This window comes from Pongo pygmaeus, chromosome 8 (assembly GCF_028885625.2).
Source record: "Pongo pygmaeus isolate AG05252 chromosome 8, NHGRI_mPonPyg2-v2.0_pri, whole genome shotgun sequence".
NCBI lineage: Eukaryota > Metazoa > Chordata > Mammalia > Primates > Hominidae > Pongo > Pongo pygmaeus.
The window spans coordinates 62,326,911-62,354,345 of NC_072381.2; the positions used below are offsets into that span (position 1 = coordinate 62,326,911).

General features: G+C 47.4%; 1 protein-coding gene across 2 annotated transcripts; it reads left to right on the plus strand.

Annotated features, from left to right (window-relative positions):
* Positions 1-8,629: 8,629 nt before the first annotated feature.
* On the plus strand, positions 8,630-26,924 carry MAT1A (methionine adenosyltransferase 1A). Of its 2 annotated transcripts, none has more exons than XM_054503717.2 (10): positions 8,630-8,850; positions 8,934-9,283; positions 13,045-13,122; positions 14,594-14,716; positions 17,867-17,979; positions 18,343-18,486; positions 22,140-22,358; positions 23,534-23,716; positions 24,079-24,212; positions 24,841-26,924. In XM_054503717.2, exons 2-10 carry the CDS (start codon positions 9,190-9,192, stop codon positions 24,941-24,943), a joined length of 1,191 nt encoding a protein of 396 aa, XP_054359692.1. In that variant the 5' UTR covers positions 8,630-8,850; positions 8,934-9,189; the 3' UTR covers positions 24,944-26,924. The 2 variants fall into 2 exon arrangements, with proteins under 2 accessions (XP_054359692.1, XP_054359693.1); XM_054503718.2 differs by having other exon boundaries at positions 22,215-22,358.
* Positions 26,925-27,435: the final 511 nt, after the last annotated feature.

Here is a 27,435-nt window from a genome sequence, read left to right on the forward strand (position 1 = left end):
CACATCTCTGAATATTGAGTCCCATGTCTCAGAGTCAGGGATGTCCTGGAGTCTTAGCTATAAATCTTCCAATAACAGCAGGTCACAGAACGATGGAGGCTGTGGCAGAATCACCTAGGCCTCCCAGAACAGAGGACACATGGCAGTGAAGATCTAACCCCAAGCTCTGGCTGGAGCAAGAGGTGTGATCTTTTAAAAAATATGGCTTAAGTTATGGTATAGTGTCCTTTCATCCTGATGGCCTCTCTATTAACATTCCTTGTAATGCATGTCTACTGGTGAAAGATTTTCTCAGTTTTTATTTATCTGGGAATATCTTAATTTTTTCTTTATTTTGGTGGCATAGTTTTGCCAGTTACAGAATTCATACTTGACTGTTTTTCCCCCCCAGACTTTAAATATTTTATCTTACTGCCTTAAAGCCTGCATGATTTCTGAAGAAAAATTGGCTGTTAATACTTTTGACTGTAATTGTCCTGTTCTTTGACTGTTACTACTGTTATATGTGATTAGATGCTTCTTTCTTTCTGCTTTTGAGATTTTCTCTTTTCTTTGGCTTTCAGCAATTTTACTACAGTGTGTCTTGATGTGTCTTAAAATTCATCCTTCTTAGATTTTGTTGTTATTCTTGTATGTAGAGATTCGTGTCTTTCATCAAATTTGGGAAGCTTTTGGCTATTATTTCTTCAAAAATTCTTTCTGCTTTCTCCCTCTCCTATCCCTCTTGGAATCTCATTATGCATGTGTTGGTATAGTTGGTATTATCCTACTGGTCTTGTAGGCTCTGCATATCTATCTTTTTCACTTTTTTTGTTTTTACTCCTCAGATGAAATAATCTTAATTTGCCTATCTTCAGATAATACTGATACTTTCTTCTGTCTGACCAAATCTGTTGGTGAACACCTCTAGTGAAATTGCCTTTCTGTTATACTTTTTATCTCCAAAATTTCTATTTGATTCTTTTTAAAAAATAATTTTTAATCAGTTTATTGATATTTACTATTTGATGAGACATTGTTCTCCTGATTTTCGTGAGTTCTTTTCCTATGGGTTCTTTTAGCCTTTTAGCATATTTAAAATAGTTCATTTAAAGTTTTTTTTTTTTTTTTGAGACAGGCCCTCCCTCAGTCACCCAGGCTGGAATGCAGTGGCACCATCTTGACTTATCACAACTCTGCCTCCTGGGCTGAAGTGATGCTCCTGCCTCAGCCTCCTAAGTAGCTGGCACTACAGGCACGAGCCACCATGCCTGGCTAATTAGGTCTTTTTCTAATATGTCCAGTGCCTAGGCTTTCTCAGGGAGGCTTCTACTAGTTTATTTTTTCCCCGTGAATGGCCAAACTTTCTTCTTTTTTTTTGTTTTTGCATGTCTCATAACTTTTTGTTGTTAACTGGACATTTTTAACATTATAATGTAGTGACACTGGAAATCAGATTCCCCCCACCCCAGTATTGCTGTTGCTTATTGTGGGTTATTGTTATTTGTTTTGTTATTAGTTTTCTGAACTATAAAGTCTGTATGTTTTATGTGGTCAATGAAGTCTATGTTCCATTAGCTTAGTGCTCAGCTAGTGTTGGAGTTTCATTAAATGACTTAGGCCAATAAAAGAAAAAGATAGGAGCCACCATATCCTCCTAGTCTTTGCAGGTTGCCTGTGGGTTAGGTTACTCTTTGGTGCTTGACTGGGCCATTTACAACTCTGCCTTAGCCTTGTGAAAGGAAAATAAATCTTGGGGCCCCCAAATCACTAAGCTAAAGGGGAAAGTCAAGCTGGGAACTGCTTAGGGCAAATCTGCCTCCCATTCTATTCAAAGTCACCTCTCTGCTCACTGAGATAAATGCATATCTGATTGCCTCATTTGGAGAAGCTAATCAGAAACTCAAAATAATGCAACAATTTGTCCCTTATCTACCTAAGACCTGGAAGCCCCCTCCCCACTTTGAGTTGTCCCACCTTTCCTGACTGAACCAATGTACATCCAACACATATTGATTGATGTCTCATGTCTCCCTAAAATGTGAAAAAAGAAGCTGTGCCCCTACCATCTTGGACACATGTCATCAAGACCTCCTGAGGCTGTATCATGGGCGCACGTCCTCAACCTTGGCAAATTAACTTTCTAAATTAACTGAGACCTGTCTCAGATTTTTGGGGTTCACAGTCTTCACTTCCTATTTGCATAAAACCTGAAAACTCACCAGAGGTGAGTGCATAAGGTCTTCTCAGGCCTTTTCAGAGCATGTGTCCAACCCTGGGTATGTGCCTCATCTCCTTGATCCCCCAGTATAGGTGGTAGCTTTTAAAATCCCTTATTCCCCTAGGCATCTCGTTTCCCAAGCCCTTCTTCCCTAGGTTTGGTCTGTTTATTGCTTGTCCTGAGTGTCATTCATTGCCCTAGTCTCCTGCAGCCAACACTTTTGCCTTCAAATGCTTTCAGCAAGCCACTACTTGGGAAGTTGCTCCAGTCCCAGGAATGCTCTGAGTTGGGCAAAACAAAGGCAAGCCCTTGCACCAATTCTTCAGGGAGCTACCAGACAGGCCACTTGAAACCTACAACCACAGTTCTTTGAGAATAAGGTTCATGTTTCTCCTTGTGGCATTAGCAACCTGAACTCAGGGTATGGGTTGCCGTCTTCACAGTCACATTGTTCTGGAGAGTGGGATATGGTAGGCAGGCAATTTAAATACCATAGCACTCTTTTATGGCAATTTAGCAGCTTCTTTCTTTATTGAGCTTTTTGTAAGTTCTTGACTGGATTCCAGAGTTCTACAAAAGTTGATTTAGATAATTTTGCTTTATCCATGGATTTTGTGGAGAAATGGAGTCCTGGAATTCTCCACCATTTTCAGTAACCATTTTCAGTAAAGTAATTTTGCTTTATTCATGGATTTTGTGGAGAAATGGAGTCCTGGAATTCTCCACCATTTTCAGTAACATCACTCCTTTCTTTACCTTTTTGTATCCTTCATTGCATCTTTATATATTCCTAAAATTTTAAAAACTGTTTTTATCTTTATGAATAGGCTATTACATTGCATATTATTATTTGTCCTTTTTCAAAAGCTGAATACTATGTAGCCACAGTTCATCGTTGTCTTTGTATGTGATACTGTGCTTCACGTTTTTCCTGATGAAGGATATTCTGGAGTGGAAGTATTTCAGGAAGACTGATTTGGCCTTCACTATGTAAATATTGTTTGCATGCCTTAAATCAGGGTGAGTTAGCCTAAGGGATACTCATCTTTCTTCTTTCTGTTTTTTTTTTTTTTGAGATGGAGTCTCACTCTGTTGCCCAGGCTGGAGTGCAGTGGTGTGATCTCGGCTCACCGCAACTTCTGCCTCCCCGATTCAAGCGATTCTCCTGCCTCAGCCTCCCGAGTAGCGGGGATTATAGGTGCCCGCCACCATGCCTGGCTAATTTTTGTATTTTTAGTGGAGACGAGGTTTTACCATGTTGGCCAGGCTGTTCTTGAACTGCTGACCTCAGGTAATCAACCCACCTCGGCCTCCCAAAGTGTTGGAATTACAGGTGTGAGCCACTGCACCCAGCTGGGATGCTCATCTTTCTAGGTATGAATCAGCAGGTAGTTTTAAAACTCCTGGTATGTGCAACATGGTGCCAACCCCCGAAGGGTATGTTGGTGTGGGAAGTTGGCCCCAGCTGATGCCTGACTCAAATGTGAGATGATAAGGATGGGTGCAGAGGTGACTATCTGTGAACACAGAAATGGAGGGGAGAATTCCAAGGCACCTTTGAAAAAGAATTAACAGACTATGGAAACTTGGATATGATGATAGACAATCAGGAATTGAAACCGCCTCCCAGGATTTCAAGCCTCAAAAGTCGGGGGAAGAAGTGATTCTACTAAGAAAAACAATACGGTTTTGAAAAATGACAATGCACAGCTGGATTTGCATTATATTGCATAAACATCTCAGGGTCTGTTCTTCATTAGGTTATTCCTCATTCAAGGCAAGAGTCTTAACTCTTCTCTCTGATTTTGGAGTCTTCCTCCTCAAATCTAGCTTGCACTCTACACTGTCAGAATGAAACCCATTTCACTGCTTTTCTAGAGGAATACTTACTGCTTAGAGTGCCTGGCTTCCCAGCCATTACCTCCCTGCCCAGTTATCTGCTCCCACCCTCCCCAGGTAGAATTGAGGCAATGTTCTTCTGCACTAACTTCACCAGCTGTGGCTGGTGAAGTTTTCTCTTCCAGAGCCTCTCTGTCTTCCTGTTGCCTTTCTAAGTTCTGTAATTCCTTTGGGCCCTGGCTTGGGTCCTGCTTTTTCCATTAAGTCTTTCAACATGTCTTTCTTCCTTTTCAGAATAGGAGTTGTATATGGGTGTGTAGGGGTGGAAAGGTGTTATACCTTTCCTTACCCATCATAAGGGTCACAGCTGATGCTCTTATGACAAAAGACGGATTAACAAGGGAAAAGCGTAATACATTTATTTTATCAAAGTTCTTTTTGTTATTTTGGTATCTAAAAGCTTTCATGTATTTGCTTCACTTGTCTATGCAGATATATTTTGCACATAAGCAAAATTAAGATCCTTCTGTAAAATTTGTAACCTGTTTGTGTTTTCCTTTTTGTTGTTTTTTTTTTCAACTTTTATTTTAGATTCAGTGGGTACATGTGGAGATGTATTACTAAGATATATTGCAGTGATGCTGAGGTATGGGGGTGTGAATGATCCCATCACCCAGGTTTAATCAAAGTTTCATGTGACACAGGAGCCTTCAGAAGTGAAGATCCAAAGACCCAGGGAAAACTGTCTACTTTTATGCTTAGGTTTGAAGAATGGATAGTCCTTGTAGGAATGTGATTGGACAGTGGGTTTGACCTACTGGTAATAGACTTAGGTGAGGGGTTAGGACCTAGCAAGGCCTGCCTTTTCAGATTCTTCTTGGCCTCTCTGTGCAGCATTCCTTCTTCCCAGGTATGAAGCAGGACCCTCTGGACTGAGGGTCTTCAAGGGAGAAGGGAGGAGTGGTCTTTCTACATCTTATGGCTTGCTCTCGGGGAGAGAAGTTTTAGTTTCTGTGACCTACCTTGGGGAGAGGAATTCTGGTTTCTATGACTTGCTTCAGGGAAGAAAGAGAGGTGGGAGACAGGAGGAGGGGAGAGAAGGTCAGAGCGACCTTGCTTCTGAGGCCCCTTCAGTCCCCTTCAGTTCAAAGTCCTCAGCATGCCAAGGTGACAGACTTTGCGATATTGTTTTCTGAGCCCAACAAGTGCTTATTTGGAATTTTACCCATTGAAGGTCATATATTGTTGAAATTACCAAAATTTCAAAAATGTACAATCTGAATCAATTTCATCTTTCTTTCATAAGTAACTTATTCATGCTCCAGAGTGGCATCTATAGGAAAACTTTGTGCTTAATTAGGCAAAAGAGGTATATCCACTTGAAAATATTCATTATTTAGCCATTTAAGTCAGAGGAGCTTCTAGCCAAAGTTTAGAAATGTTTGCACTTAGACAACACCTGCACCCCCCACCTCTGCACCTAGGGTCCTCCCTGTGGCCTCCCCATCAGGCATGGCAGTGCAGAGCCAGCAAAGCATACCATCTGGCAGGGCCTCCCCACCACCCCTGCAGCCCCGTGGTGCTGCCTAGGGTCAGGTGCTCTCGAAACTCCATCACTAAACTGCTCAGTGGGACTTACAGGCACTGCTTATTGGAAACAGTCTTCCACTGGATGTTTTATATTCAGAGATTCATCAGGGGTAAATCTGACTGAAAGAGAGATTTATTTTGAAAGCCAAGTTTCTTCAGAGGCTTGTCAGTGAAGCTTCAGAGTTCAAGGCTGCTGCATGTCAGTGAGATCAACTGTGTGCCTTTGACACATTGGACTTAGGTAATCAGTCCAGTGTGGAGCTTGGGGCTGGGAGTGGCCATTGGGACAATTCAAGCATGAGATGGGAACAGGCTGTGTGTAAGGGAGGACTCAATTTGTGTTTATGATGGTAAATTAGGGCCATGAAGTCCTTGTGGGTTCAACTCTCAAAGTAATTACATCTTTGCTAAGATCTGCCAATTCTTTTCTGAAGTGGGTAGATTGAAACTACAATTTTAACTCTTGGTTGAATTGCTACTTCTTTATCAGGTAAAATTCATTGCAAAAGTGAAATCTTTTGGCTAGTTCTGCACTGCCAGAGCCTTCCATTATTATCCTTTTCAGAAACATGCTGATGAATAAGGACCTTCACTGCAGCATTATAGTGATGTGAAGTAACTGGAGAAGTTGAAAATATTTAACCACTGAGGAATGAATGGTTTAATAATTTATGGTACATCCTTATTGTAGGATACTATTCAAGTATTAAAAAATAAGGCCTGCTGGGTGCAGTGGTTCACGCCTGTAATCCCAGCACTTTGGGAGGCTGAGGCAGGCAGATCACGAGGTCAGGAGTTCAAGACCAGCCTGACCAACATGGTGAAACCCTGTCTCTACTAAAAATACAAAAATTAGCTGGGTGTGGTGGCATGCACCTGTAATCCCAGCTACTCAGGAGGCTGAGGCAGCAGAATCGCTTGAACCCGGGAGGCGGAGGTTGCAGTGAGCTGAGATCATACCATTGCACTCCAGCCTGGGTGACAGAGTGAGACTTCATCCCCCCCCCCAAAAAAAAAGGCCTATCTGTATTTAGAGATGTGAACAGAGGGCCATGATATATTGTGGGGGGAAAAAGTGAGATGCAAAATTATATGTGTATATGTGTATATACACGTATACATACATATGTATACATACCATAATCTGTTTTTGTTCAGAGGAAAATCATATGTATGTAAATAGACTGCTTAATAATATTAGCTAATATTTATTAAATTTGTATTGTGTGCTAGCACTTTGTCCAATACTCATCATATCTAAATGACCTCATTTAGTTCTCAAAATAACACTAGGAGGTAGGCAATTATTTAACCTGCTTTACAGCAGAAGAAACAGCAGATTAGAGAAGTTAGGAAGCCTTCTCCAGGCTGCATGGGAGGTTACAGGCAAAAGTTGGACCCTAGTCCAGAAGCCTGCACTTCCATCCACCATGCTCTGTGTACTGCTTCTTAACATTTACTTGCTAGAAGAATATAAGGTGTCCTAGTATTTAGTTGGGGTCTTAAATGAAACTCATACTTGAGATGGGTTTTTAACAAGGTGCCTCTCAGATCCCTCCCTCGCACCCTGAATTGGCATCCAGGCTGCCAAAGCCCCCTGCACACTTATCTGTGTACAGATCATCTCCCCACCCTGATGCCTTCCACCACATGGTGTTACTTATGGAATTCAGAAGGCAGCTACTGCTTTCTTTTCTGTCTTCCTGATAACTCTAGGAACCTTGAAGATTACCTGCTACTTACACATCATCTTGTTCTTAAGTCGAATTTGGAGCATAATTGTTATCATACAATTTTAACTGCTAGGGTCACCTAGTTCTACAGTTCAAATTAAACATTAGCTCATATTGCCTCTAGGTTTAAAACTAATGTACCCAGAAGAAATTTACTAAGGGCCAGCAATGTTGAAATAGCTTAAGTGCAAACAGAGGAGTCCTGTGTGCTGGCGATGACAAGACAATATTGTCTAAAGTCCCTATTTGATTCCTCGTTTGTCCATCCCTTCCCAATGGCCTTTTCCTCTCTGAACTTTCAACAGTCTTGTGCCTAAGCACTTCAGTTCACTCCTTGTTAAATGCCGTTGATTGGCTATGCATATGTAACATCCCTTACTTTATTCCAGAAGAGGTTACCTTAATACTGTTTTAATTCCCTGAAGGGATGATGTGTGGTCATCAGTTAGCAAAACTCAAGCTTTGGAGCACCAGAATGTGTGCCAGAAAAAATTTTTTCAAATGCTTGTATAATAAACTCAGAGGGGGGTTTGGTCACCAGAATTGTTAGGTGAGGCTATTGCCTCCTAACTTTTGCTTCCCACAGTCCAAGCTTTGATGCACAAGGTTATGGTTGATTACTTTTTATTGCATTCTAGTGGGAACTGGTTTCTCCACCCATCCTCATTTTCTGTGGTCTCAATTCCCCATTTTTCCTTGGGTCTGAGGATGCAGCTGGATCTGAGAGTGTGAGACGCTGTCATTTAGTACATGAACTAAAGATATAATCCTGTTTACTACTTTTTTTGGTCAAAGCAAAAATAATACAAGAGTTGTGTGAACACGATGTTTATTACATGTATAGAACTGAATATGTAGATGTTTATAATCTGGAAGCTTTGGGAAACTGGACTTTGATAATTTCCCTGTAATGAATCCATTTCTCAAAAGCATTTTTTTCTAAAAAAAAAACACAAAACACACATTGTTCTCTGTAACCTCCCCAGACAGATACTTTTTAAAGATCTTGCTTGTTAAAATGCCTGCCAGCCTTTTAGAGAAGTTGACAGTTTAGGTGGTTTCTGTTAGCAGAAACACGTGGACTCAAAGCTTTTCCTCTAAAATGAATCTGTTGTGTAACATCACAGCTGGCTCAGAATACAGGTGCGTGCTCCTGCTCTCCCTGAGAAGATAGAATGGGAAGAGACCAATCCAGATGAAATGCAGGGGAGGAGGGGACACCCAACAGCAAAGGCACCGTTGCAATCTTAGCCTAAACCATATCTCTGAGAAAGAGTTTCTTGTTGCCTGCTTGTATCTCTGGGTGACCACAGACCCCTGCTCTCCAAGGTGGGTCGTGAACTCTGGAGCACTACCGAGATTGGCTAAGAGCTGAAGGAGAGTCCCAAAGGAGCTTCAATTCTGCAGAACTATACAGCCTTCTTTACCTTACCTTGACCAGGTGTTTAGAGTTTGGAAAGTCAGGGGTAAGAATTGAAATTCCTCCAGGTAAGAAGACCCCCCTCTGAGAAAATGGACTCCTCCAATTTTCTCACATGATTATTCAGGCACTTTCACTTTTCCATATATAGGAGTCGCTCAGGAGCAAGCTGTGGCAAGCTGGAGGGAGGGACACATCCCGTGTTCCATCCACTCCCTCCCTTCTCAGCAGTCCTCGCCTGTTCTCACGTGCTCACAGGCAGTTAGGCAGAAGTGATCCCCGTGGCTCTGCCAAAGACAAGCCTGTTGGGTTGAAAGAAGACGAAGAAGAAGAAAAAAAAAACTCAGGCAAAGTCACAGCCTTAAAATTGTTCACTGGAAGAAGCGTGAGTGGAGAAGTGTGAGAAGATGAATGGACCGGTGGATGGCTTGTGTGACCACTCTCTAAGTGAAGAAGGAGTCTTCATGTTCACATCGGAGTCTGTGGGAGAGGGACACCCGGGTAAGTAGGCTGTCCTGGACTGACTGGAAAACCATCATTCCAAGCCTATACTGAGGGAGTCACTTACAAATGGTTTTAATTGACACATAATAATTGTGGGTATTTATGGGGTACCGTGTGTTGTTTTGATCCATGAATATAACATGTAATGATCAAATTAGGATAATGGGCATACCTATTGCTGCAGACATTGACTACTTCTTTGTGGTGAAAACATTCAAAATTCCCTCTTCTAGCCCTTCAGTCACCCTACTGTGCAATGGAATGCCAGAGCTCATTCCTCCTATCTGACTATAACTTTGTACCTGTAGGAGTCACTTTTACTAGAGCTCTTCAGAGCAATGTGTGTGAGTTACCAGAAGGGATCTCTAGAGAAACAGCATGGAGTAGTTTCATAAAATAGTCCCTCCTGATGAAGCCGTGCTGTGGCCCACCACCAGCACGCCAGCACAGTGGGGCCAAAACAGGGAGTAGCAGCTAGCTGGCTAAGAGTATGACACATGCAAAATATATGATCAGGTCTTAACTTTTTATATGTATTTTTTTTAGCAAAGCTTTAATCTATTATCCATGGCCAATTTAAGTCAACAGAGAATGTTCCTGAAACAAGACCATGGGTGACTAAATTTTGCATGTAAAGCATGTGCAACTTAGGCATGAAAGCCTGCACCCTGGTTGCTGCTGGGGTAGACCTCTAGGTGCTGGGGACTCAGTGACATTCTCTAAGAGCAGGATAGAAGACCTTCTAAACAGGAAGAAAATGTAGGCATTGGTTTTGGTCCCTGAAAAGTAGGTGGACTGTGATGTGGGGAAGTGAGAGGAGCTTCCTTGATGACGGTGAGAACTAGGACCGGGACATTCAGAGCCTCAAGTGTAGGACAATGGTTCTCTAACTTCAGGGTGCTTCAGAATCCCCCAGAGGGCTTGTCAAGACAACAGAGGGCTGGGCCCCACCCTCCAGAGTTTCTGATTCAGTAGATCTTGGGAGAGGCTGGAGAATTTGCATTTTTGACAAGTTCCCAGGAGATGCTGATGCTCTGGGGTGAGAACCACACTGAGAACCACTGCTCTTAGAGACCCCTGGGGGATAGCTGTACAGACTTCTGTATTTAAGTACCTCTTCAAAATTCATTCGAGTGTTTGCTAACTTATTACCAAGTCTGCCTTTTTCCATCTTCCTTGCTCTTGTTCTTCCTCAAAGATATTTATCTTTCTTTCCTACCTTGTAACTTGGCTTTGGGCACCTCAGTGCACTACTCCTTCCATATAATTTAGCCAGTGGTTTTTGACTGGTGGCAGTTTTGCCCCACACCCCCCAAGAGCATTTTGTACTGCCTGGAGACATTTGCAGTTATCACAACTATAGGAGGTGGGGTAAGGTGCTACTGGCATCTATTGAGTAGAGGTCAGGCACACTGCTAAGCATCCTACAGCGCACAGGGCAGCCTCTCAACAAAGAATTAATTATCTGGCCCAAAATGTTAATAGTGCAGCTGTTGAAAACCTTGAATTGAATTTAGTTTTTTATGTGACTTAGCTCAGTTCAAGGTAAATAGCCTCTTTCGTTGTGCATAACTGTATAAAGTATCTAGGTTTACTGTATTTTCAATCTCAGATACATTGCTGATTTCTGACACATTCTGGTCAGCTCCATGGCTATAAGCCTCATTTATAGCTTAGGAGAAAGATTCACTCCACCCGGAGGAAGTGGGTTTTTTGGCATGCAGTGGCCAGTGGTCCCAAGAATGGCCCATTGTGCGCAGCAGCAATGTGTTCAGAGGACTGAGAATGAACATGCCAGCCAATCAGTTGATTGTTTTGTATACTTAATGACAGCCAATCAATTTGTCTGATCGTCCCTTGTACTTGCCATTATAATTGTCCAGGTAAGTCAGTTTCCGTGAAGGCTAGGTGACTTTCTGCTTGTCATTCCATTGCTGAATTCCTCTCTGCTAGAAAGATAAAGGTTTTCTTCTCCGGTTTTCCAAAAAAAACACAACCTATTGGCTATCTTAAGCCTACTAAGTGATACTGATAAAAATTTTGAAAGCCAAAACAAAAACAAACACAATTCAGAAACAACCTCCTTGGGCATTGTCTTGTGTGTGGTGCTATCTGGAAGCCCCTGCTGGACTCCAGCTTTGTTCCTCCTCATGTTGGATTTCCCTAGGCAGAATGGGAGCCTGTGAGCTGTGTCTTTGCACAGGCAGAGACATCCACAATCAATAATCAGTCAGCAAGCTTCTAGGAACCCTGATGGGTAAGCCTAAGGTGGCCAGCATGTATTTATTTTATCAGCGGGAGGCCTTCAGTGGTAGAGGTGTGTAGAGACGATGGGCTCAGACAAACCTAAAGGTACTACCAGGGTCTGCCACTGGCAGGAGGCTAGATTAAAAAAAAAAGAAACAAACAAACAAAACACAACCTCAAACATATGTTTAGCAGTAGTTTCTAAAGGAAAGATTAAGGAGTTAATGAATATCTTTAATTACAGAATTTTACATCTGCTTTTGAGAGCCAAACTGCTTGATTCTGGATCTGGATTCTTAACAAAAACATATTATTTTATTAAGAGCAGACTGTGGGTATTTTTAACACTGAATGAGCTATAATATATGTAAATAGAGATCACTTTTATTTCTTAATTTGTAGGTATTGACAGTTTGCATAATCCCAAAGCAAGAGTGGATTTTCCTGCAAGCACCATTTAGTGCTTTACATTCTAGAACTTGCAGAGTCTTTAAGGCAAATAGTGGAAGAATAAAGTCAAATTCCAGCTCATGTTGAACCCTTGTCAGTCCTACCTTAATTGAAGAGGTCAAGCCCAGCTCTAAGGACACCTGGCTTTCGGGAGGCTGAGTGACCATGTGGGAGGATCTGAGAGCTGCTTATGGAAGTATTCTGCAAAACAGCAATGATGTATAGGGGTTATCTTGTAGAATTCTTATGGATGGAGTCATGTACTTGGGTGTGGTGTTTTATATACGGTGCATTGCATCTTGTGGAACCTGCCATGCAATGCAGCTGTTTGAGCCATCTGATTTTACCTCTTGGCAAAGAGGTAAAATTCACTTCTTAACTATTTTTAAGTTCATTTCCAGGACTTTTCTAGATGTTAGAATTAAAGGGAACATGATGAGGAATGGGAGATTTTTTATTTAGAAGAATGCGTGTGTGTTTGTGTATGTGTGAGTTGCGTTAGACTCCTAGAAGAGCTGATTTTGACCGGGCGCAGTGGCTAACACCTGTAATCCCAGCACTTTCAGAGGCTGAGGTGGGTGGATCACTTGAGGCCAGGAGTTCAAGACCAGCCTGGCCAACATGGTGAAACGCCATCTCTACTGAAAATACAAAACAAATTAGCCAGGCGTGGTAGCACAAGCCTGTAATCCTAGCTACTTGGGAGGCTGAGGTGGGAGGCTTGAACCCCGGCGGTGGAGATTGCAGTGAACCGAGATTGCACCACTGCACTCCAGCCTGGGTGATAGACCGAGACTCCATCTCAAAAAAAAAAAAAAAAAGGTATTTCTTTTTTAGGGCATTCTATGACTTTATATAATACATGTCATCCAAAATTAGGCAGGAATGGAAATAAATAAAAATTTCAAAGTATTTCTAATTTCTTATACTTAAAAAAAGTGTTTTTCCTCTGGTAGATAAGTTGATATGTAAACTGAAAAGTCGATATCTAATTATTTTAACATTTCAATTTGTTATCCCGAATATTTTTGTGATTCTGACCCATATTTGCTCTTGTCCAGATAAGATCTGTGACCAGATCAGTGACGCAGTGCTAGATGCCCATCTCAAGCAAGACCCCAATGCCAAGGTGGCCTGTGGTAAGAAACACCCGGTCCCTCCCTGCTGGAGACCTAAGTGGGCTAGACTGAGAAATTAATCATGGGTATAAGACAAACGAGCCACACCCCTCAGTTCCAAAATCCATGTCCTCTGCTCTGCAGTAGATTTCTCAATTATGAGACCTCCCCTGTGTAGTAACAGAGAGGAAAAACATTTCTAACCATGAAACAAATAGATAATTATTTTTAGCAAGAATCTGACGTTAAATGTCATAGCAACCATAAATAGTAGAGGGTTGGACCAGCACATGGCCTTTCTGATGCTTGATCTCATTGGGAACAAGGAGGTCTTTCAAAGTTCTTAGGTGAATCTTCCAGATGGGATGAAAGAGCTTGAAACACAGGTAGCTGCCTAGATGGTTATAAGCTGCACCCTCGTTGTAGGAGCCTTTGTTGGCTGCACAGATACCTGGCTTCTTCTCTTGTTTTCTTTCCTAGTTTGTGGTATGATTTAGGTTTTAAAATAATTAGTGTCCCCCATTTAATAGCAACAGGAAGGCAACATCTTCACCAATTGTTTTTCAATAAATCAATGGCTTTCCTAAGAGACATTAATGTTAAACTAAAGTACTGAAGCCCTGGCTCCCATCTGCATGATTTATTGTGTCTGAAGACTCATGTAGGCTGAAGATCTTCACCTTTATTTGTGGGATAAGTTGTTTGCCAGGAAAATCTTTGCCTGGCTTGAAGCCCGTGGCACAGTGGCAGAGTCATGGACTCTGGAGCCTGGAGGGCCCCCAGGGTGATAAGGTCCAGCCTGTTCATTTTAGAGACAGGATCATGGTGCCCTCTGCATCAGGGCCTGGCCAAGCCATGGGGTAGGGTGCCCCAGTGTGAAGACCAGAGCCCTGCTCTCCTTACTGTCATTGTCATGTCCTGTCCACTGCACAGACCCATCCTTCCCTCTCTGGTTGCATCCTCACCCCTATATTGAATACTACAGGGACTCATACCCCTCTGAAGGTAGATTCTACCTTTATATCTTTGTAAATATCTGGAGAGAAGGTTGGCCTGCTTTGATTTTTTTGGTCCGGATCCCACTCCCTCAAGCCTGCAGTGGAGGTTTAGCAATGTGGGGGATGGGGGGTCACATGTGTGGACTACCTTCTTTATGACAGCTACATACAACCATCATCTCCCTTTAATCCACATAGCAGTCTTATAAATAGCTTTATTAAATAGATGAGGGAACAGAGACTTAGAGAGGTTAAATAAGTTGTCCACGATCACAACTTATGACTGACTCTTTCCAAGACAGCATTGGAAGATGCTCAGTGCTTGGTGCTGGGATTTTTTCTTTTTATTGGCGTTTCTATTTTCCTTCTGGAATTCATTCCTTGTAAGGCCCCTCCTGTGTCTTTTTTGTCCGCACTGTGAGAGGTCTGGGAATGTGAGCTTCCCTTTGTTGGCACTTGGCTGCTAACTCTCCTTGCTCCCCGCTCCCTTTCAGAGACGGTGTGCAAGACCGGCATGGTGCTGCTGTGTGGCGAGATCACCTCAATGGCCATGGTGGACTACCAGCGGGTGGTGAGGGACACCATCAAGCACATCGGCTACGATGACTCAGCCAAGGGTGAGGGCAGGCCTCTGGGTCCGAAATCCCTGTTGCTCTCTGCTGATAGAGACCCCGATGCTGAGTCAAACCCGCGCCTTTCAGCCTGATGGGAGTATCAAAACTACCAGGAGGAAAACACTCCTACACTTGTCCGTTAGGTTCCAGGGGTCAAAGACTCTGGCATAAGGATGGCCAACAGGCGACTATGCCCAGGGCCCAGCACAGGCCCATCTGTTGTTGACTGGGCTTGTTTTAGGCCTTGCCTTCTTGGCGCTGCCAAAGGCTTTGGAAGAGAAAGACGCACTGAATAAAGGGGTCTGCCCTCCTTTGGGGACATGCTCCCTGCCAGGCACTAGTGATAGTCTCTTGTGTTGTCTTAATCATTTATGTACTTATGCAGATGAGGAAATGGAGGCCTAGAGGGGTAAACAGTCTGTGTGAGATCACAGGGTAAGCAGTCACTAGGCTCAGGACTCCTGTGCTTCCACTAAACCTACTTCCAATCATAGACATGGAGCAAGATGACTCAGTCCAGAACTGGTGCTGACAGCAGGCGAGGCTGGTCCAGGTTAGCACCAGTGCCACATAGTGTGGGGTCACCACCCAGGGAAGGGCACAGGCCCTAGCAGAGCTTTGAAGCAGATTCCAACATCTGAGACTGAGTAGGCCAGGCAGCGGTACAGCCTGGAAGGCAGCAAAGGACCGAGAGAGCGAGTACCAGGTGCGGAGGGCCTGTATGCGATCACATTCTGCAGGAGCTTCAGGGGCCCTTTGTCCATGCTGGCTTCCTGGGCAGGGCTCTGGCCCCAATTCTTAGAGTCTCCACGTTGGTCTCTGGCATTAGATGTTCAGGCAATTCTAATTTTTAAAGAAAAATTCATTTTGGGTCTCTGTTGGCTCTCTCCCTAATTCTCTGAAATCACTGTGAGAGATGTGATGACCTCACACCATGGCAAAGAGACCCACTTCCAGGTCATCCTGCCTAGATATACACCTGTAATCAAGATGCACAGAGAGAAGCATGACTTTAAAGGTGTTCATTTCTGCCTGTGTCACATAATAGTTGTTTAGGGTGATGTGTGGCATCCTGTGGGTCAGGGTATGCAGAGATGCTGGACCCCCCATTTGTAAGTGAGAGAGCCCACTCATGGTATGATGGTGCAGACTCGCAGAGTCTGGCGCAGCCCAAAGCACTCATGAGCAATGAATATTGGTTGAGTGCGTGACAGTGATTTTGAGACTCAGTGGGAAGAGAAGCAGTAAGAACCAGTTAATTCTCCTGGTTGGGACATGAGGGTATTCACAGAGGAAACACGTTGTCCCAGAGCTGCAGCTTCCTGAGGCGTTACCACACAGAGCCTGTTCTACCAAAAAAAAGCCAATTTGTTTATGTACATTTAGACCTTACTCAAGTGCAAAACTTGTTCTGCATTAGGTAGGAGGGAAATTTTCCAGGAGGCAATGCTCCCTAGAAAGGGAGAAATGAGCGAGAGCCCAGCCATGGCTGAGTTGGGCTCAGCTGGCTTAGGTTCCCTGTGCCCAAGCTTGTCCATTTACCTGTGCTCAGTGGACAGGAACAGCCTTAGGTCACGTGCAGGAACAGCCTTAGCAGAGTCTCAGGCCAATGGCTCCTCGTTGCTCCTGGCTGCGGTGTTGCTGGGCTCATTGTCCTTTCCAAGCCCTGTACGTCTCCTCTTGGTCCCCTAAGTTCTGTTTTTCCAAATTCCTTGGAGCCCTTGCTTGATTTTTGAGCCCTGGGGAGATTCATTATTTAGACAGACAGTGATTAGGTAAACCAAAATGTTCAGTGCAGAACAGGACAGCCTTTGGCAGTTCTTTAAAGACTGTTCATTGATTTGTGCATTCAAAAACATTCATTAGGAAACAGGAGGGTGTAAGGGGCAAAGGTGACCTGATACTCCCAGGGTGTATGATGCAACATGAGGTGCCCAGGGGTAAGTTCCTGGCATTGTGTGTAATGAACTGCAGGCAGGTCCAGGGACATGTACTGAGAGTGGACGTAGGGTTTGGGCATGTGGGGTGGAAGCTGGAAGTAGAACGTTCTAGGCAGGGACCTAGTGGAGATGGAAAAGTATATCATGCTGATGGCTAAACTTGAGTTCATGTTGGCTCAAGGAGTCCCGGGAGCAAGGGCTGTGTCAGACTGAAAAGCTTCAGTTTTATTCCTTGGCAGTAGATCCCCACCTGAAGCTTGTACAGAAACAGCAGCTTGGATCTGTGTGTTTTCTCTGTAAGCTCTTTCAGGCTGTGTGGGTAGGAGAATAGATGGGAAAGAAGATGGCTGTGGGGGTTTGGAGAGTGAGTGTGTCACTATGCTTGACCTTGTGGTGGGGGCGTCCATGTATTCAGTCCCTTATTCTCACAGTACCTGTGGCTGAGCCCAGCACAGCTGTGAGGAGGTGTGCACGGTGTTGGTGCATAGCAGTTTCCTCATGGGACTCCCAGGGCTGAGCTACTGCTAGTCCAGACTTCCCCAAACTAGTGCTCAGCGTGCTAGGGGTAGCAGGCCCGTACCCTGTGCCTCAGCTTTGCAGACGGGAAAGGGCAGGTGGCTTTTCCATTTGCCCCAGACTCTGTGTACCTCTCAGGGTCAGAGGACCCTGGCTTGGGGAGTCTGTCTGGATAGTTCATGTACTCTGTGTTTGTTCAGTGTGTTTAATAGTTGTGTCAGGCATGCAACTGGGCTTCTGAGTGACAGTGTCAAAAGGGCTCTTGATTTTCTCCTACTGCAGTGATGCTCAAACTAGGTTCTGGGAGGCACCTGTGGGAGAGCCTAAGGGGCAAGGTATGAGTCAGCCACCGTCCTCAGCCAGAGGAGCCTTGGCATCACCTCGTTTTAATATGCAGGTCTCTGTAGGATGTGTGTGTGTGTGTGTGTGTGTGTGTGTTAACCAAGGTCTAATTGAGCACAGTAAAATGCACCACGGAGAATTTTGGTTGGCCAAAGAGTTCTACATGATAGGGTGGGAAGGTGCAGGGCCTCTCCCATCCTGGGCCTCAGCTGTGGGCCTAGACAGACCCTGGCTAGTTAGGGACCCCCCACGCTGACACCAAATGGCATGTCAGGAACCGAGCCATCCATCGGGAAGTTCATGGCCCCCTCCTTCTGACCTTTTCCCCACTTAGGCTCACTTTGCTTCCGCCTAGGCTTTGACTTCAAGACTTGCAACGTGCTGGTGGCTTTGGAGCAGCAATCCCCGGATATCGCCCAGTGCGTCCATCTGGACAGAAACGAGGAGGATGTGGGGGCAGGAGATCAGGTAGCTTGGCACTGCATGTGGGAGCTGTGTATTGAGCTGGCTGGGAAAGTTCATGAGCAGTGGGTTAATCACACTGAGGGGTGGACTCTCGTCCTAGCACAAGAGCCAGGAGCGAGTTGGGAACCCCAGCTTCATGGCCGTGCTGTGGATGGCTGTGGTTGCTAACACTGGGTTTGGGCTTGTCTCCCCCTCCTAGAGTGTTGGGGGTCAGGGACGACATCCTTCCCCTGCACGTGCCAGTGGAAAGCTCCATGGAGGAGGCACCCAATCAACGTGGACACACCAGGGAGATTTCAGGCTTGGAGAGAGCCGCGGTCCTCTTGGTCTAGGGTGGGCGCCGCTCAGCCTGCTCTCTCACCACAGGGTTTGATGTTCGGCTATGCCACCGACGAGACAGAGGAGTGCATGCCCCTCACCATCATCCTTGCTCACAAGCTCAACGCCCAGATGGCGGACCTCAGGCGCTCCGGTCTCCTCCCCTGGCTGCGGCCTGACTCTAAGACTCAGGTGAGCAGCTGAATTACCCCAGGAGAGCCCTAGACAGAAGCTTTAATACCCCCAAATCCTCTTGATTCTTGATTGTGTCATTTTTAAGATCAAAATATTCAATCTGGGCATTCAAAGAATGGTCAGTTTTGAAAAGAACTATTTATGTGAAAAATCTTCGGCTAGAGATGCTTCCCACCACATTTTATTATAAAAAATTTCAAAAATAGAAAAATGAAAAGAATAGTTCTGTTTTTTTTTTTTGTTTGCTCATTAGCAAACATTGACTAATGAGTCCCCAAATCCTGCCACAAACATACTTAACTGGCTTCCATATTTTTGGGCCTCTTTGTCCTGAACAGGCTGTGCTGTGTCTGTGCTGTGTCTGTGTTGTCTGTCTGTGCTGTGTCTGTGCTGTGTCTGTGCTGTGTCTGTATTGTCTGTCTGTGCTGTGTCTGTGCTGTCTGTGCTGTGTCTGTGCTGTGTCTGTATTGTCTGTCTGTGCTGTGTCTGTGCTGTGTCTGTGCTGTCTGTCTCATCATGGCCCTTTTTCTCATCTTTGTTTCTCATGAAAAGGCTTTACCTCTGTTGTTTCCAGCTCCAACCTCATGGGCCCTGACCTGTCTTCTCCTTGCAGTGTTGAAATCAACCCGAGGCCTATATTTGAAGGCTGAGGTGATGCAAGTGTTAGCGGAGACGCAGGCCTCCTGGCACCTCACTCCTGTATCCCCTCCCTGCTTAACCCCAATGAGCCCTCTCGTGATTCCCAAGTTCCCAGCACTTCGTACTGCACAACCTCTCTCCCTGTGTCCATGCTCGTGAACCCCATTGTCACCTTCACATACTCCCACCTGTGGGTTTCTCTGGTCACCCTCCAAGCAGATGGGCCCTGAGAGCCTGCTGTGTGCAGCACCCTGCCACCTCCCTCCTGCCCTTCCCCAGTCCTGTTCAGCGCCATCTCTCTCCACCTATCCATGTCCCCAGTTTACCCCATGAAGCACCCCTCTTACTCCAGCCCAGCCTTCCCCAGGGCTGCCATCATCCCAGCCAGGCGAGGATCAGTGCCCTATCCTTCCAAAGGTTCTCCCTGCTTGGAAATTCCAGTTAATCCCCTTTAGGCCTCATTTTTAATTCCCTAACATCTATTCAGTGTTTTCTACAACTTTTGGCTTCCTACAAGGGGAAGGGGGAAATCCACTTATTATTCTGGCATTTAGAACCTTTTTTGGTCTTCCAACTTTACCTGCCTCTGCCTACCCCACACCATCTTTGCTTAATCGACATCATTTCACTCATGGTCCCCTTGTTTCTTAGGGCTTTGCTTTACCTGAGCTCCCTCTCTGGTCTTCACCTCTCCTTCAGTGGCCAGCAAAGTTCTACCTCTTCTGGGATGCCATCCCTGGCCACTAGCAGACAGCGCCAGCGCCTTCTCTTGTCCTGCACTTGGAATCTGGCACCCATGGTGCTATAGCTCAGCGTGCTGTGTGTGGCTCCATGTACAACTCCAGCTGTACAGAGATGGAGTTCCTTCTTGCACAAGTGTCAGGCCATGCACAGGGCAGAGGTTGCATACTGGCTGTACTGGGGCAGAGAAGTGTGCTTATGCCCAAAGGGAACCCTTCCTTGGGACTTCCTGTGTTATCCACATGACCTCCCAAGGTGGGGATGAGAACCATCAGCATTCCTTGGGTGTTCTTGGAGGTTGTGGGTTAGGAGAGCTAAAACATGTAGATTGTGATGGCACCCAAAGAAAGGGGCCCATGATGTCGGCCTGCCTGTTCTGTCCTGGATTGGAATGGTGCTGCGATATAGAAGCAGGGTGAAGATTCACAGAAGGGGAAATCTTACAACAGGGAGGGGAGGCAGCCAGCGGCGCTGACTGTTTTTTCTCTTCCTTGTGCAAGAGAGAGGAACAGAGGGACCACCTACTGGACCTGCTGAAAGAGATTCATTGTGCTTAGATATGAAATAGAAGGTTTCTAGGTTTAGGGGTCAGCAAGGAAGGGAGGATGAGATGGGCTCTTTTAGGAGTTCCCTTCCTTTGAAGGATTGTCTCAAAAATGCCAATACGGATACCAGAGTCAGCCTCACTCCCCTGCCACAGGCAGGACCACGGGCCAGCTCCAGTCGCAGGGGGTGCGGGCTTGCTGTGGGGCTCCAGGAGGCCCCTCGCCAGCTGGCCTCCAAACAGCCTGGCTTGCTCTACACACTCCCTCCATGAGAGAGGCCCTGGGCCAGGCACGGCTTGTCTAGGTCCCCTGCTCCGCACCCTGTTTTTGAAGTAGTGTCTTCATCCAGCCGGACTGCTGGCTGTGAGCAGGATGGGTCTTTCCACCTGAACAAATCCTTGTTGCTGATAGTGAGGCCTGGGTGGCAGTGTGGATGGCTATTTTTGTACCTGGTCAGAGCTGTGTTTTCCATGGTGTGTTTTTCCCCACATCTTGCTGACATGATGAGATAAGCGCCGTGTTCAGGGCCCTTTGCTCTGCCACCCTATTCTGCAGTTCTGCAAGGCCACTGCGTGGAGTCTGCCAGGTGGGGCTGGAGTCACCCAGGGGAGAAGTGGAGATGGCCCGAGCACCCTCCCCAGCTGTGCACCTTCTCCTGAGGCTCCATGCAGACTAGACTCAGTCCAAGAGTCTGCCACAGACAGTGCCTCTCTTCCTGGGAGTCCCCTACCCCAGATTCCAGCCCCTTTCCCAGGGCCCTGTGTGTACACAGCCTGGCATTTGAGGGCTTCTCTCAGCTCACGATGTCTGTGTGCATCGGGCCATCTCATGCAGATCTCACGTGGCCAGGGCTCTTTCTCCTGCTTCTTCTGGACCTTCCTTGTTGCTCCTTAGACCAGGCAGAACACAGAGTAGGAGTTTGATACAGATCCAGGGTTTGATGGATACCTGAGTAGCCTTGGGGAGGTAGAGAGTTTGCTGCAGGCATAGTCCCAGGGAGCCACTGTTTGCTGCCCCGTGGTTCTGTCCAGGCCCTGGGATGGGAGCAGTCCCACACTCACTGGCCAGTGTCCCTCCCAGGGCCATCTGGCAGAGCTGCACCCCTGTGGGCACCACATGTCCCTAAAATCCACTGAGCCCTGCTCTTGTGGGTCCATGCTGCTTTCGGCAGTATTGGGCCTGTGGCCAGCACAGGGTCTTGAGTGGCATCCAACCTTCTTCTCGGAAGAGCCCTGTCTACCAGCCCATACAGCTCCAGGTCAGGTCCCAGCTCTTCCGGCTGTGTGATCTTGACCAAGACATTTACATTTTGGATCCTTGGCTTTCTTATCTGCATCACTGGCAGGAGGAGAGATACCTCCTGGGCTATAGAGGATCAAGAAAGGGCTTTGGCCAGGGGGACATTTGCTGGCACCTGGAAGCCTCTGAGACAGAAGAGGAGATATGTAGTGGGTCATAAGTTGAGAGGAAACTCAAGTCTCCAAGCAGTGCTAATTGTGGCCCCATGTGGGAATAGCTGGGCCTTACACCCAGTCCTCCCACAGCACCAGGCAATTTTTTGAACGTAAGAATGTGTCAGATTAACTCCCCCAACACCCTTTGAAGACAGGAGGCCCCACTTGGCTCCTGGGAGCCCTGCCCACCTCCTGGGTGTCTGTGTCTGGCCACGATGTGCCGTTCGCTCAGCCTCAGCGTCAGTGTCTCCCCCACCCTTCTGATGGACAGGTGACCGTTCAGTACATGCAGGACAATGGCGCAGTCATCCCTGTGCGCATCCACACCATCGTCATCTCTGTGCAGCACAACGAAGACATCACGCTGGAGGAGATGCGCAGGGCCCTGAAGGAGCAAGTCATCAGGGCTGTGGTGCCGGCCAAGTACCTGGACGAAGACACCATCTACCACCTGCAGCCCAGTGGGCGGTTTGTCATCGGAGGTCCCCAGGTGCATTCTTGTCTCTGAACAAAGCCCTGGTTTGTCTTTGTTACTGGGGTTGCTTATGTCTCAGAGCAGGAAAACCGCAAGAGATAGCTTGGAGGGGTTCAGCTGGCTCTGGCCATGGACTAAATGTAAAGTCGGTGAATTTTGGCCTCTGTACATTTAGTGCACTCTCTGGGGAGGTCTGCTATGTGTCTGACAGTGTGCAAGAAATTGGGGACATGTCCCTAGGATTCCTCCACTTAGCGCCACTGGGCTCTCCCACTCCTGCCATCTCAAGTGACCATTGACCTTACCCACGGCCGCTGCGCCTCACCCTGCTCTGGTGCACATTCCCCACTACAGCATTTGCACGTGGACAGCTGTTCCCAGGTGGCTGTTTCCAGATCTTCACCAAGGCTGCCTCTGGCTGTTGTGGGCACCAGGGTGGGGCAGGGTGTTTTAGACAGGGCACCACTACCCCTCTCCTGTACTGCAAGTGTGAGGAGGTGGAGGTTGAAGGCACTGCTGCGAAGCTGCTGCCCACTGCCTGGGCCCTCAGCTGTGCGTGCTTTGCCAGAGCTGAGCTCCATCCTGGGTGCCAGTAGCAAGTGGAGTATAGAAACACAGGGTAGAAGGAGGTAACACTTATTGTTTTTTCTTGCAGGACTTCTCAAAGCCTAGACATACTAGTATGAACTGTGGATCTCTAAAAGTGGGGGATAGAGTAGGCAGACTTCCCCAAATCATTTAACATAGAACTCCCACCCTTTTAAAGACATCACTATTGACTGGTGTTGCCCAGAGGACACTTGGGAAGTGGGCAACGTGGCATTTGCTAGGTGGCAACGGCCAAGATTGTCTTTATGACAGTGCAATTCCTGCCTGCAGTTGGATCTCTCCATTGTGATGGACTCAGTAACAAAGGCATTAGGGAGTGGCTGTGACCCCAGAGAACCCCTGGCCCACCTTCTGCACTTTCCAATGAAGCTTCGGCAGGTTACCTGATTTCAGTATGCGGTCAGTGACTGAGCTGGGAGTGGAGTCCAGAGTTTTGGGCCAAGGGGTCTTAGGATAATGTCTGTGGGCAGCCCCAGGACATCCTTCCTGAGTTGCAGTTCAGCTGCCATCATGGTGCTTCAGCCCCCTCCAGCATCTAGGGGCTGGCTCTCCTTCTTATCTTGATTTCTCTCCCTCTGCAGGGGGATGCAGGTGTCACTGGCCGTAAGATTATTGTGGACACCTATGGCGGCTGGGGGGCTCATGGTGGTGGGGCCTTCTCTGGGAAGGACTACACCAAGGTGGACCGCTCAGCCGCATACGCTGCCCGCTGGGTGGCCAAGTCTCTGGTGAAAGCAGGGCTCTGCCGGAGAGTGCTTGTCCAGGTAAGCCCCCCCACCCACCACCATCCTGTTGCAGTGGAGGACCCCTGCCCAGTTCTGCCCTGAGTGAGGGGATGTTGGCCCGGTGGGAAAGCTGCACGCTTTGCCAAAGGTTGTGATTGTGTGATTGTGTTGGGCACTGTTGTCAGGGCTCTGAAAACCTGGGGGAGGGAAAACCAGAATCTTCAGGGAGAGGGGCGTGTAGAACAACTGCCCTCGGTGAAGATAGCAGGAAAATTGCAGGGGAGCATGTGGGGCAAGAGACATGTGATCCCCGCTGGTCCCTTCAGAAGAAGGGCAAAGCTTCTGAAAGGGGCAGGGCCCACACAGAGGCTTCAGTCCCTGACCCTGCACCTTGCTGGAAGGTTTCCTATGCCATTGGTGTGGCCGAGCCACTGTCCATTTCCATCTTCACCTACGGAACCTCTCAGAAGACAGAGCGAGAGCTGCTGGATGTGGTGCATAAGAACTTCGACCTCCGGCCGGGCGTCATTGTCAGGTAAAGTGCCATGTGCTGCCATTACACAGGACCTTGCTCCTTCCTTGCCCAGATGCTCACCTCACCTGAAAGGGAGGCAGAAAGGAGGATGTTTCTGTCTCTCAGAAGTGGGAGAGTCTGTGAGCTCTTGGTACAGCACAGTGCATCCCCATTGCAGAAAGCCTGGTTGTCAGGTTAAAGGAGGCTGCCCCAGGTTCCCGCTGGCCCAACTCCAGTGGGGCCATCTCTGAGCAGCTAGGAGGCAGGTGGGGATCTTAGGAAAATAATTATTAATATAAGGCCAAATAGCTCAAATGGCTGGGAATCGAGTCAGCAAGTCTATTCCCTGTTTCTAGAGCTTAGTGGTGTCAACATTGGCCTGGGCCAGGTAAGTGGAGTGGGAAGAGAAAGGCGCCCGAAGGCTGGAGTTAGATCCTGGTCCCTGAACCTCTAAGCATCCGTGGGGCTATAAAACGAGACCAGTGTATGGCACAGATAGGATGTGTGTGCGCAACTGCCGGGGGGAGGTGTAGTGCCATGCGAGGAGGGCTGTATTATAGTTCGTTGCTCCCTCCTGTCCTTGAAATGGAGAAAGAAACCCTGCTCCTGTTCCATCTTCCAATGCCCTTCCTTTCTGCTGGACATGCAGGGATTTGGACTTGAAGAAGCCCATCTACCAGAAGACAGCATGCTACGGCCATTTCGGAAGAAGCGAGTTCCCATGGGAGGTTCCCAGGAAGCTTGTGTTTTAGAGCCAGGGGGAGCTGGGCCTGGTCTCACCCTGGAGGCGCCTGGTGGCCATGCTCCTCTTGCCCAGATGCCTGGCTGCTGATCGCCTTCCCCACCCACCAACCCTCGGGGCAAAGCCAGGTCCCTCTCATGTAGCCTGCCCTGTCATCATCATGGCCGGCTGGACGCAGGGGCTTCCTGGTGCTGGAGGTTGGATCTTGATGTGAGGATAGGCATGGTGTTCTCCTGCTGCTCCCTCAGACTGGGGCAATGTTAATTTAGTGGAAAAGGCACCCCTGTCAAGAGTGAATGAGTGAATTCCCTCACTCGCCTCCCCCAACAGCTGGATCCTGACCAGCTCCCCCTCCCTCCCCTTGCCTGTGCCAGGTGAGGTCAACACATCTCAACAGGCCTCAGGGCTCTTTGTGGGCCTGGGCTCCTGGGCCCCCCTTTCACAGGCAGCCAGTGCCCTGAGCCAGGGTCTCCAGAAAGCCCCACCCAGGCCAGGCATGTGGCAGGGGTTAGAGCAGGACTGATGTCTCCTAAGCACCTGTAATGTGCGAGGGACCCAGCTAATGACTGATCTCATTTTTTCTTCACTGCAACATGATGAGGTAGTACCTTTTATATCCCATTTATAGATGGGGGAAAGCAAAGCACAGAGTCTGGATAACTTCCACAGGGTCCCACAGCCACGTGTTTAGGCCTAGATGTATAACTAGGAGCTTTGACTCGGGAGCCTATGACATACCCCCCTCCCCCACCGTTGTCTCATGCCAGTAACAGGCTCAAACAATGACAAAGCAGATTCAGAAATGAGGCCACGGACTCTGTCCTGAAGGCCCAAGGTTACTGGAAATTAGGGGATTAACCCACTAGCTCTTGTTGAGCCCTGGGCAATTGTCTGAAAAGTGAAGACGGAACCATGGGGCTATTTTGTTTGCTTCATGTGTCCCAGAAGATGACTGAGGGTGAGCTGGCTACCTGGCCCATCAGTGTGGGCTGGAGTTTGGGACTGACCAGCAGCTTTAGAATCCCAGCCCCCTGACCACTCAGAGACATGCAGAGATTGGGTTTTTGGACTTCTGGGGTAAGTGGTCTAAGTCCAGTCCAGTCCTATCTGGGCTTCCTGGAACAGAAGCAGCAACTTGTCCTAGCACAGGTGGCCAGCCCCTTAGACAGAGGCCCTCAAGTCTTTCTCTTTCCCTGGTCCCTTGTATCCCCTCCAGGCTGAGTACATTTGGAGGGAGTGAGTGGGCCCTTCGGATGCCCCATCCAGGGAGGCTGGTCCTAAGGCCTCATGTTAAATAGGTGGGGCTTGCCTTCTGGTGTTGGACAAGCTGCTGAGATGTCATGAGGAGATTCTGCCTTTGCCAGGTGACTCTCTGGGGAGCAGGTCTGCTCCCAAGGGGCCTGAGCAGTCCTTGGCCCGCTAGGGTCTTGGAACTTGCCTGCCTTTCCATCCATGGCCAGCAGCACCTGCCCTACCTGCCCCACTTGTCCTTAGCCTGGACCTCTGACATCAGCATCTCTACCTTCTCCCCAGCTCCCAGGACCACAGGCTTGGGCAGGGGCCTCCATGGGCCCCAGGGGAACATTGGGGACTCGGCCTCTCTCTAGGGTACATGGTGCTGGTTCAGGCTGGGAGAGGCAGCCCAGGAAGTCTCATCTGGGGAGCAGGCAGCCTGCATCTGGGCCTTGGCCTGGAGCACAAAGACCCTGGCTTTCATTTTCTCTCAGATGAAAGGAAATTAAGGCAACAAAAGAAGCCCGGCTCCTGGTCACCTAGGAAGTCTCAAATTCCTTCCCGTGGAGGGAGGGAGGGGTTTGCAGGTGGCCAAGTTCCTCTAACTTGGATCATACTCGACATGAAAATTCAGAATTTTATACTTTCCCTACGCTCTAGAGAAATAAGATCTTTTTTTGTCAATTTGTTTGTGTGAAACTAAAGCCTTTGTTAATAGTTCCTGATAAAACAGTGAATAAAAACTCAAGGAGCAACTACCCTATGCTTAGTTGTTCTCTGCAAAATCCCAGAGACATGACACCTGCTCTATATAGCATTCCCTGGTTGCCCACCCCCACCACCGGGGGAAGTTAGTGTCCTCCCCTCGGGGTCACCCCATCCTGTCCATGTGGAGCAGATGTCTCATGGACTAGGTTTTTCTTGTTACTAGCAGCTGTGTTAAGCCACACCACTGCCATGTTCATTCCTCACCACATCTCACCAAGGTGGATATTCTTAGGAAGCCCATTTTTACATGCGGGGCTCTGAGGCCCCAAAAAGGGTTAGGACCAAGGGCAGTGGCCACCTCTGGCTCCTCCCTGAGTTCTGTGTGCTCTCCTTATGCATTGCTGCCCTTAGGCTCCCTATGCCTTATCCTGTGCCGTTCCTGCATGCTGTCTGCATGAGGCTGGCATGAGGGCATGCTCAGGCCATGTCTGGAGTGTGGATAAGTGACTGAACTTGAACAAAGTGAGGGAGTGGAGGGGCTTGGTCTGTGGAGAGAGGAGC